Here is a 12,371-nt window from a genome sequence, read left to right as displayed (position 1 = left end):
TAATGGGCACAAAAAAAATGTTAGATAAAATGAATAAGACCTACTATTTGGTGGCACAACAGGGTGACTATAGTTAACAATCACTTAATTGTACATTTTAAAATAACTAAAGGAGTATATTGGATTATTTGTAATACAAAGGGTAAATGTTTGAGAGGATAGATACCCCATTCTCCATGATGTGATTGTTACAAATTGCATGCCTGTATCAAAACATCTCATGTATCCTATAAATATATACACCTACTATGTACCCACACACACAAAAAGAAATCAGAGAGTGGGGAGAAATTTTACTTATCTAGATTCATATAATAACTTGACCTCAGAGAACATGGAGTCGAGTTATCTCATATTATAAATGGAGATAACTAAGGCTCAGTTAAGTCTTTACGTGATTTTTCCAAGGTCACACAGCTAGTCAGTGGCAGAGCCAGTCCTAGGACCCAATTATTTACCCAACATTTATTTAGCAAGTTATCAAGAGCCTTCTGTGTGTAAGATACTGTGCTATGTGCTTGGAATACAAAGCCATTAAATTGCAGTTTCTGTTTATGAGGTGTTGACAGGTAAGAGGGGGAGACAAAGGATAGGAATCATGCTCTAAGGCATTCTGGATATTATGAACCATGTATAGTGGAGACCAAAGGAGGGGAAAGTGGTGAAAGGGGTGAGGTCTGGGAGGACTTATCTGTTGCCCACTTTAGTGCTGCCTCTAAGCTCTGGAATTCAAAACACGGGAGCCACTTGACGCGTTAAATAATGCACCCTTAAACGTGGAATTTCTTTCCTTTTGAATATAGTTAAGGATTTTCCTCTCATACATTTGGGGCATATCTTAGCTTGTGTTTCCCGAAAAGCAGATCCTGAGACAAAGACTTGGGAGCCAATAATTTAATTGGGAGGTGATCCCAGGATACCCAAGTTAGGGAGTGGAAGTGGGTCAAGGAAGAGAGAAAAGCCAATAAAGAGTGAGTGAATGTGTGGATTACAACTGGAGATGACTGGGGCTCAATCTTATTGGGGGTATTGGGAGACAATGTAGAGCATACCTCAAAATTGTCCCAGCCTGTGAAGGTGAACCTGAGGTGTGTATCCCCTGAATCTGGCTCCACCTTGGTTGATTTAATCTGAGGGTGTTAAATCTGAGCTTCTTGGTGCACAAGCTCTCTCGAAGGCAGAGGGATATGGGTGCTTGAGGCAGGGAGCTGTCAGGGAGCCCAGGGAACAATCCACTGTAGCAGCAGGTGGAGTCTGAAGTGTCAGGAGGGGAAACGAGGCAGGGCACCAACAGCATCTGCTATGGGAAATTACCCTCACTTTTTCAGTGTTAAGTCTGAATATCTTCGGTGCAGGAATGTTTTCCTATACTGTATCTTCAAGTTTACTGTTTGCCCCAGTTGTCCTGCTTCCCCCTCTACAATGCCTGTTTTTAGAAGCTTGTATCTTTGTTCCTGTTGCTGTAATCTTTTTTTTTTTTTTTAAATCATTTTCATCCTTTTGTTCTTTCCCCTCATTATTTTTGGAGTGCTGTGTAAGTTTGCCTTATACATTTTTTATTTGTTTTTTCCTAATGCAGATTCTGCTCTTTTGTTGGCTCCAGTGGATACTTCTGTCTTTCTTTGTAGTTTCGTTGGATTCTTTTCAATTTGCCCCAGCTCCTTCTTCATCTTTCTGTTTTCATGCCAGCCTTGTGCGCTTTTATTTCTTCTTTCATTGCCTACTTCACAGAGTTCACATTTTCTTATATATAAGGATGGTGCAAAAGTAGTTGAGGTTTTTGCCATTTTTTTGAGAGCCTAATTTCTTCCTGTTTCCCCAAAGTTGCATGCTTTCTTGATCTTTGCTGCTCAAACTGTGGTCTAAGCACCACCAGCATCAGCATCACCCAGGAGCTTGTTAGAAATGTGCATTTTCAGGCTCCACCCCAGATTCACAGAATCCGAATCTGCATTTTAACATGACATGCTCCCCCATCTCCACTGCCACCCTCGCCACTTCAACCAGGGATTTGTATGTGTCCTGAGAGTTGAGAAGCACAGGTCACTGGTTCTCTGGGAAGGAGCCTGGGGTGTGATTAGGAACACAGACCTTCAATTTTTATTTGAGTCCCAGCCTTGCCACCAATCAGCCGTTTGACTTTGGAGATTTAACTATCCTTCTGGAACTTCAGTGCCTCTCTCACGGGGTGGCTTTGAAAATGAAGGTAGGTAAGTATGTGAAGTGCTAAGCGAGTACCTGGAACATCAACATTTGAAAAATAACTACTATGTGATCAGATTTTAATGTTGCAAAATATTTTTATTGATCTTTTCATGTTAAATTCTTTTATTCCCCTCCTGTGAGTTCATCCTTGCAAGAAAGAGATCTAGCCTGACCTGAGTTTTGCAAAAGATGAGGTAATACTACTCTCTCCCTGGTTATGTTCATGGACCAACTGGGGTTTGTCATAATTTCTGCCTCAGATTTTAACTTGAGGGAGTGAGTTGATGGGTACAGGTCTTAGCCAAATTCCTGGCATCTACAATCCTAAGCGACTCAGAGAGTTGTTTTCCTGCAGAAAAGGTATGACTCAGACCTATTCTCTCCAAGGTAGGGGTGGATATTGGGGGGTCAGTTACATTCCACTCCTTCCTATTTCCTCTCTGGCTCTGTCCTATTTTGAAGGACTAGGAAGTGAATAAGACAATTTAACGTCAAGCTCATCTCCCCTACGGCCAACAGAATTTCTACTAGTGGGAGGCAAGTCTTGATTGCTTTGCTCAGCTTCCAGGGCTTCTGTGAAAGAAAATGTCCTGTGCATCCGTGGGTGTTCTGCAGAGATAATGGGAACTGAGGAGCACACAGTGCTAGCTAGCTGCCATCACACCTGGGAAGTTCAGAAGTCTTTTACATTTCATCTGTGCTGACCTTTGTAATTTGAGTTTTATGCATCCCACATATTAATACATTATTCATCTGGAAATCCTTAAACTGCCTTTCATTAGCCAAATTGAAATTTAAGTATATCATCTGATGAGTGAGTATTTCCAGCTATCATATATTGGTGCTACCTGTCGTTCAACCATCAGGTTTAAAAGCATCTCCATCTTTGCACAGCAGTGCTTGTGCCATTATTTGAATGTTTTATTACCTTTTATCTTTATTATTTTGTAAAAATGCCAGTGAGAAAAGCCTAGATCTCAAACTCAATATAGATTCTTAAGCATGGTAAAAGCCGATAATCTTCATTTGGATGCTCATCAGACTTCATAGGTACACTATAGTAATTATGATGAAAATCAAGAAAAATAATGAACATCTCCAAAATTCTGAAAACTGAAGTATTGTTGATGTGTTTTGGATTTTTCTAATTTTTAAAATTTTTTTGGGAATTGAATCCTCTTATGTAATGCTGTCGTTTGACTTTGTCACATTGGAATTCGCACACATTGATGGGATGACATCTTGATTAAAATATGAGGCTGTTATACTATAGTATTTATGATGCAAACATAGTTATGATTTTTTCCTATATTTTTTCTCTAAGTTTAAGAACTGAAAAGATGGAGATTTCGATTAATTGATAAATACTCATGTTCTTTTATTTTCATGAATGTGTGAGGTGGTTTAAATAGTTGCTTGTGGGTTTTTTCCCCGTGGGATATTGCCGACACTAAATAAATGATTGAGGTCTTTGGGTAACTTTCCCTAGTTACTATTAATTTCGTAACAATCACAGAATTACCAAATTAGTTTTATGATAATCCAGAGGCTAATTCATCATTGACTAGCTTTTACAAATGCCATGGCTTATTTTTTCCCCATTCCATTTGGGAAAAGGCATTTTTGGGTCCCAAATTTTTGGTTGGAGAGTGGTTATTTTAGGAAAAAAAATGGTGTTATCATTTTATATGGGTTCAGAATCCAAATTCAAGTTTCTCTATGAGCCCATGAAGGTCCCTAGTTTCTAAAAGTATTCTAATATGCCTAAAGGTGATCAAAAGAGTCCTGTTAATACATTTTGGGACTACATGTGGAGTGAGATAGATGTGTTTTTCGCCATAACCTACTGTGTAATCTTGGGAAATATACTTATTATATGGGTTTCCTCATCTGTAATAATAAGGGTTAATTAGATAGTAACCTAATAGGTTGAAGACTGAACCAGTTTTACCTGGCCTATGGCACCCTTTTAGCAGCTCTTAATAGTTGTTAATAAAGTATCGATGGATTTAATGTATTCATTCACAAACTTCATCACCAACACCATTCGTAACTTTATTCTTCTCAGAAAACCCACTTGATGAGTTCAATGACTCAGTGCTTGAGAGCTCAATGATAGGATGAGCTCTCCTATCATTAGGATGTCCATGACTAAATATACATTGTGGTGGGTATAAGTGGGTTCTGTCAAGAGCCTATCTGTGTTTCAGGAAGGGCACTCCGTGTTTATAAAAACATTTTTTGCAATGTATTATTTTTGAAATAGGCGAATGATTTTTGACATTATAGCCTATAGACATCCTACAATGGCTTTCAAAATAATTAAGTAAATTGAAGCTTAGAAACATGTACAATCTTAATTTCTGTTCCTACAATTATACTCACCTAGAAGTGCTGGAATAATCCTGTGAAAACCTTGCTGGACCATTTGTTTGTTGGGAGGCAATTCTCCAATGGTAATTTGCATTTCTGCACATCTGGGCAAATGCATTAACAGATTTGTGTTCCAGACTAACTTTTCAAGGATGTTTGCATAATGAGGAACCTTAGAAGGTAGAGAGAGTGTCTCCCTCCAGAGCAGAGAGTAGATTTGTTTGCTGTTCAGGATAATGTGTCTCTCCAGGGCAGGTTTACTAGTAGCCCTCTTATCAAAGGTTGGTGTTTCCTAAGCTTGGAGTTCCTTTCCTGTAATGCACCTGTAATGTATGTTCAGGCATCATCTGGCCCTCGTTGCATCCCCTGTGGAAACTGGGATTCAGGGAATCAGTGCACGTGATGTTATTTTAGCTGTGGCTATTGCTGTCCTTTGTCTCTGACCAGGAGTCTGGTCATTTTGTGTGCATAGAAGATAGAGGATGGGACTGGGGCTCTGAGAGATTTTATCAAGTTACTCCCAACCTTTGCATCCCTTTCTTAGCCGTTCACACAGAAGGGACCAAAGACTTATAATCGGACTTCTGAGAGTCTTGTGAAGTTAAAGGAGAGAATTCTTGCAGCACATTAAGTGCAGTGTCTGGCACTTAATGCTGAGTAAATGCTCAATAAATCATAGCTATTTAATTTTTCTTCTATTAAAGAGCTTTGGATACATTTCCCCAAGGTTCATCTGAGTATGATTTTGGTTTTCTCTTAATTGATGGATACTTGTGTCTCTGATGATTGGAGTGGCCATTTGAAAATCAGGTCTAAATGACCTTTCAGGAATCATACCTAAACATTTTATATATAAAGAAGACATAGTAATTATTAGTATGACTTCTTCTATGCTCTAGTTATTAGTAGTTTAGTGTGCTGGGTTTGAACAACTAAGACAGCATATCACTCCCAGAAGCTGATTGACAGTAGTTATTAGTATAGTGCATAGAATTAGTATTAGTATAGTGCATGGAATAAGATAGGCACTCAATCAATATTAAATATGATTTTAATGAAGATGGTGGTGGTGATGATGGCTGTTAGTGTTACTTTCTCCTTCATTCAAATCACTTATTTCACCTTTTATTCTATTGTTCATCCCGGTTCTTCTCCACGTGCTGGTTATACATACAATTTAAAGTTGCCTAAGCAGAGAAAAGGGAGCCCTTATACGTTGTTGGTGGGACTGTAAATTAGTACAACCACTATGGAGAACAGTTTGGAGATTCCTCAAAAAAGTAAAAATAGAGCTACCGTATGACCTAGCAATCCCACTGCTGAGTATATACCCAAAAGAAAAGATGTCAGTATATTGAAGAGATATCTGCACTCCCATGTTTGTTGCAGCACTATTCACAATAGCCAAGATTTGGAAACAACCTAAGTGTCCATCAACAGATGAATGGATAGAGAAAATGTGTTACATAAACACAATGGAGTACTATTCAGCCATAAAAAGAATGAGATCCTGTCATTTGCAAGAAGATGAATGGAACTGGAGGTCATTATGTTAAGTGAAATAAGTCAGACACAGAAAGACAAACATCACATGTTCTCTCTTGTTTGTGGGACCTAAAAGTCAAAACAATTGAACTCATAGAGATAGAGAGTAGAAGGATGGTTACCAGAAGCTTGGAAGGGCAGTGAAGGCATAGGAGACTTATGGGGATGGTTAATGGCCACAAAAAATCGTTAGAAAGAATGAATCAGACCTACTATTTGATAGCACAACGGGGTTACTGTAGTCAGTAATAATTGTACATTTAAAAATAACTAAAAGAGGTCGGGCGCGGTGGCTCACGCCTGTAATCCCAGCACTTTGGGAGGCCAAGCTGGGTGGATCACCTGAGGTCAGGAGTTCGAGACCAGCCTGACCAATATGGTGAAACCCTGTCTGTACTAAAAATACAAAAAAATTAGCCAGGTGTGGTGGCAGGCACCTGTAATCCCAGCTACTCGGGAAGCCGAGGCAGGAGAATTGTTTGAACTGGGGAGGTGGGGGTTGCAGTGAGCCAAGATAGCGCCATTGCATTCCAGCCAGGGCAACAAGAGTGAAACTCCATCTCAAATAAACAAACAAACAAACAAACAAAAATAACTAAAAGAGTGTAATTGGATTGTTTGTAACTCAAAGGATAAATGCTTGAGGTGATAGATACCCCATTCACCATTGTGTGATTATTAAGCATTGCATGCCTGTATCCAAACGTCTCACATACCCCATAAACATATACACCTACTGTGAAACTGGATGCCTTCCTTACACCTTATACAAAAATTAACTCAAGATGGATTAAAGAATTAAATGTAAAACCTAAAACTATAAAAACCCTAGAAGAAAACCTAGGCAATATCATTCAGGACATAGGCATGGGCAAAGACTTCATGACTAAAACACCAAAAGCAATGGCAACAAAAGCCAAAATTGACAAATTGGATCTAATTAAACTAAAGAGCTTCTGCTCAGCAAAGAAACTATCTTCAGAGTGAACAGGCAGCCTACAGAATGGGAGAAAATTTTTGCAATCTATCCATCTGACAAAGGTCTAATATCCAGAATCTACAAGGAACTTAAACAAATATACAAGAAAAAAACAACCCCATTAAAAAGTGGGTGAAGGATTTGAACAGACACTTCTCGAAAGAAGACATTTATGTGGCCAACAAACATATGAAAAAAAGCTCAACATCACTGGTCATCAGAGAAATGCAACTCAAAACCACAATGAGATACCATCTCATACCAGTTAGAATAGCAATCATAAGAAAGTCTGGAAACAACAGACGCTGGCAAGGATATGGAGAAATAGGAATGCTTTTACACTGTTGGTGGGAGTATAAATTAGTTTTACCATTGTGGAAGAGAGTGTGGTGATTCCTCAAGGATCTAGAACCAGAAATACCATTTGACCCAGCAATCCCATTACTGGGTATATACCCAAAGGATTATGAATCATTCTACTATAAAGACACATGCACACACATGTTTATTGCAGCACTATTTACAATAGCAAAGACTTGGAACCAACCCAAATGCCCATCAATGATAGACTGGATAAAGAAAATGTGGCATATATACACCATGGACTACTATGCAGCCATAAAAAAGAATGAGCTCATGTCCTTTGCAGGGACATGGATGAAGCTGGAAACCATCATCCTCAGCAAACTAACACAGGAACAGAAAACCAAACATAACATGTTCTCACTCATAAGTGGGAGCTGAACAATGAGAACAGATGGACACAGGGAAGGGAACATCACACACTGGGGCCTGTAGGGGGGTTGGGAGAAAGGGGAAGAAGAGCATTAGGACAAATACCTAATGCATGTGGGGCTTAAAACCTAGATGACAGGTTGATAGGTACAGCAAATCACCATGGCACATGTATACCTATGTAACAAACCTACACACTTAGTACATGTACCCCAGAACTTAAAGTAAAATAAATTTTTTTTAAAGTTGCCTAAGTAGAAAATATTCAAGGAGCTTAAAATTTCAAAATGTGGAAGATCCTGTGCATTTGAGGAGTGCAAATGGTTTTTTCTTATCTTCATTGCTTCATCTGCTAATGTCAAGTAAGGAAGCAAAATGGTGGAGACAGAAATTGAATTGAATGATCTTGGTTTAAGTTCCAGCTCTACCACTTAATTAGTTGTAAAGCCTTGCAAGTTTTTTTTTTTTTAAATCTCTCTGTGCCTCAGTTTCTTCATCTGCAAAATGGAGAAAATAATAGTATTGACTTTGAGGAATTATTGTGAAGATTAGATGAATTAATACTTGTAAAGCACTTAGAACAGTGCTTGGCACATGGTAGGCACTCAAGAAATGTTGAATATTATTACTGTTTTTTATTTTTTCAGAGACAAGTTCTCACTCTGTTGCCCAGGTTGGATTGCAGTGGTGTGATGATCACTCACTGCAGCCTCAAACTCCTGGGCTCAAGTGATCCTCCTGCCTCAGCCTCCCAAAGTGCTGGGATTACAGATGTGAGCCACCGTGCCCAGCCAGTATTACTAACACACTATTGCCTATTGTTTAGGAAGGCATGAAGAAGCATTTTTGGCTGATGTTGGTGTTGCTATTAGCAAAAATATATCCCAATAATTCATGGAATTCAGAGATGTATTGGGAGATAAACTCTATTATTTTTTTGAAAGCAAACACTTTCTATGGTATTGTGTCAGTTAGGATTGAATTTGGCAACAAGTAATAGAAAATGCAACTTTTATGCCTTGTAGAGTTCTCTATCTCTGGAGGCAGGAAGGTCCTGGCATTAATTTTGCAGTTCAACTATAGCAAGGCAAGAGTCTCTTAATTCCCGAGGCCTTTATTCATGGCTGAAAGATGGCAGCTGCAGCTCCAGACACTGGGCAGGAAAAAAGGGGAAAGAGTGGTACAAGCCATATTTGCCCATTTTATCCGGAAAGCAAAATATTTCCTGGAAATCCTTAAAAAAATGTGTTTCTCTCTCATAGGCCAGAATTAGGTTACATGGCCACCACTGGTGGCAAGAGAGACTGGGAAAGCCAACGAGTTCTGTTTCCAGTGCCTAAGTTTGAAAGCAACAAGGGACAAGGGAATTATTGTTGGGTCAGCTAATCAGTGGTACTGGTTTCAGGTAGTATTTGAACTTTTTCTGAAAGTGAACATTTGATCTAGCAAACTGTGGGTTCTATTGTGATTTCTGGCGGGAACATTCACTCTAACACTCTCATTCTAATAATGCCTGATCCACTAGGCAGTAAATAGTTGTTGACTCAATAAGAACCTGAGAAATGGAAACATAAAGTGGTTGTTTCTACTGGGTTGCTGTATTAGTAATCTATTTCTACCTATAAGTTACTCTACAATTTAGTGGCTTAAAAAATAAATATTTATTATGTTAGAGTTTCTGTCAGGAATTTGGGAACTGCTTAGATGGTGGTTCTGGCTTAGAGTTTCCCATGAGGCTGTGATCACAATGTCAGCCAAAACTGCGGTCATCAGAAGGCTTGCCTAGTTCTGGAAGGTCTCCATCCAAGCTCACTGAAGTGACTGTTGGTCATTAACCTCTGTTGCTCACCAGGTGGGCCTCTCCATATGGCCGCTTGAGTGATATGACAACTAGCTTCCCTGGGAATGCGTGATCCAGGAGGGAGCAAGAGATAGATGCCACAATGCCCTTTATGATCTAGCCTCAGAAGTCATGCAGTATCATTTTTGCCATGTTCTATTGGTCACGCAGGCCTACTCTGATATGATGTGAGGGGGACTACATAAGGGCATGAATACTGGAAAGAAGAGATCACTGGATGCCATCTTGGAGGCTGGCTACCATAGTCAGAGAGCCAGTTGGCAGTGAAACGAGAACGAAAAGTCCAGCTTTTCTGATGATCAACCTGTGACCCATATCACATTCTTATCTTCATTTTTATATTGTTGTTTTCTTGCATCGCTATCAAGAAATATTTTTTTAAAGTTAGAACTAATAATTAGTAAAGGGCATTTTTTATTAAGAACAGTTATCACTTAAATTAGACTATAGCTTCTCCTGTGCTTTGTACAGACACACACACACACACACACATCCCCATTCACAAATACACAAACATACATACACAGATGTTTTACTATAGCTCAATTTTTGCGAGTATACTTTAGAGAGGACAAAAATTACAGAACTTTTATATCATGTAGCTGAACCCCATAACTGAAACTAAAACAAAATGTTTATTTTCAGTTTTTAATTTTTATGTGTACATAGTAGGTTAGTAGGTATATATATATTGATGGGGTACATAAAATATTTTGATACAGGCATGCAATGTGAAATAAGCACCTATGGAGAATGGGATATCCATCCGCTCAAGCATTTATCCTTTCAGTTGCAAACAATACAGTTACACTCTTTTTTTTTTTTTTTTTTTAGTAACAGGCTTAATTCACTTTATTTTTCTTGTATAAAAACCCTATGTTGTAGCCACAGCTGGAGCCTGGGTCCGCTGCACAGAGACTCTGGTGTGGGTCTTGACAAGGTGGTCAGTGAATTCCTGATAGGGAGACTTGGTAAACACAGTCTCCTTCCAGAGGTCAGGGGTCAGGTAGCTGTAGGTCTTAGAGATGGCATCGAAGGTGGCCTTGGCGAAGTTGCCTAGGGTGGCAGTGCAGCCCCGGGCTGAGGTGTAGCAGTCATCAATACCAGCCATCATGAGCAGCTTCTTGGGCACAGGCGCTGAGACGATGCCAGTGCCCCTGGGTGCAGGGATGAGGCGCACGAGCACAGAGCCGCAGCGGCCTGTCACCTTGCAAGGGACAGTGTGGGGCTTGCTGATCTTGTTCCCCCAGTAGCCTCTGCGCACCGGGACAATGGAGAGTTTGGCCAGGATGATGGCCCCACGGATGGCGGTGGCCACCTCCTTGGAGCACTTAACACCCAGGCCGACGTGGCCATTGTAGTCCCCGATAGCAACAAACGCCTTAAACCTGGTGCGCTGGCCAGCACGGGTCTGCTTCTGCACCGGCATAATCTTCAAAACCTCGTCTTTGAGAGAAGCCCCCAAGAAAAAGTCAATGATCTCAGATTCCTTAATGGGCAAAGAGAAGAGGTAGATCTCCTCCAGGGACTTGATCTTCATGTCCTTGACCAAGCGGCCCAGCTTGGTGACGGGCATCCACTCCTTATCCTCGGCCTTGCCTCCGCGAACTCCGCGGCCCCGGATGCCACTGCCGAAACCTCCGCGGAAGCCACCGCGGTTCCCCATCCCAGGGCCACCAGGGCCTCCGGGCCCCCCCGCTGCACCGGCGTCATCCGCCATTTGGTGTTCTCTCGGAAAAGAAGCACAGTTACACTCTTTAAGGTCCATAACTGAAAAATTAAGATAGCTGTGTCATCAATAGGGTATACGTCTGACACAAGAATTATGCGGTTGGTTTTCTCTTTTATCAGTGAAATAGAAAACAATCAAGAAAAGAAAAGAAACCATCTGCAAGACAGAAGGGAATGAAGTAAAAGGTAATTGAAAGATTTTTAAATGAAAAGAGCAGCTTTTATTTTTTATTGTGGAAAAAACCAAGTTCCCAAGCTATTCTTTTTTGCCTGTGTTTGTATAACAACACAGATTGGTAGAAAATTGCTTGCTCCAGTTGAGTCCTGTAGGGAAAGGAGCCCACACTGAATTTCAGTTTATTACAGTGATATTATTTTCCAAGCATATCTTAAATTCCAAACATATAAATTTGTTTTCAGAGTGACCAATCCTCAATAATTTGAAGAAATAGGCAGTTGTCAATTTCATCCACTCTAGTTTTAGAGCTAAAATAATAACAGGCATGTGCTTTATTTTAAGTGTCCTTTTGTTCCTGTTTCTTCAAAGTCCATCAAAATCACTTTCTGAGTGTACATCAACAATTTGACACCTTTTGAGATAATGAAGGGTGAAAAAAGAAATGATTTATATTTTGTCTGGCCTCTTCCTTATGGAAATATGTATTTCAATTATCTTCAGTTCAAATTGAAATGGATTCCTTTGTGGCCCATATATTTACATTTTTAAAACAAGCGTTCAAATCTAATTGAATACAACTACTCGTTGATTTAATCTGAGTATATGAAATGGACCACACTCCAAGGCTATTTTTTTATTCACTGAAAATATCAGTTTTTTTTTTTTTTTTTTTTGAGACAGAGTCTTGCTGCATTGCCTAGGCTGGAGTGCAGTGGCATGATAATAGCTCACCATAACCTTGAACTCCTAGGGTCAAGCGATCC

General features: G+C 39.8%; 1 protein-coding gene across 1 annotated transcript; it reads right to left on the bottom strand.

Moving 5' to 3' along the window:
* Positions 1-10,535: 10,535 nt before the first annotated feature.
* Positions 10,536-11,443, bottom strand: LOC126946914 (40S ribosomal protein S2-like). The gene has a single exon (XM_050777666.1). The coding sequence runs from the start codon at positions 11,416-11,418 to the stop codon at positions 10,573-10,575; it is 846 nt and encodes a 281-aa protein (XP_050633623.1). The 5' UTR covers positions 11,419-11,443; the 3' UTR covers positions 10,536-10,572.
* Between the last annotated feature and the right edge of the window lie 928 nt (positions 11,444-12,371).

The sequence above is a fragment of the Macaca thibetana genome, chromosome X (genome assembly GCF_024542745.1).
Source record: "Macaca thibetana thibetana isolate TM-01 chromosome X, ASM2454274v1, whole genome shotgun sequence".
Lineage (NCBI taxonomy): Eukaryota > Metazoa > Chordata > Mammalia > Primates > Cercopithecidae > Macaca > Macaca thibetana.
The sequence above is the reverse complement of the archived record's forward strand: the minus strand, read 5'-3'. Positions and strand labels throughout refer to the sequence as shown.

Coding starts and splice junctions, on each gene's coding strand:
- LOC126946914 (XM_050777666.1), bottom strand. CDS start 11,418: ATGGCGGATGACGCCGGTGCAGCGGGGGGGCCCGGAGGCCCTGGTGGC.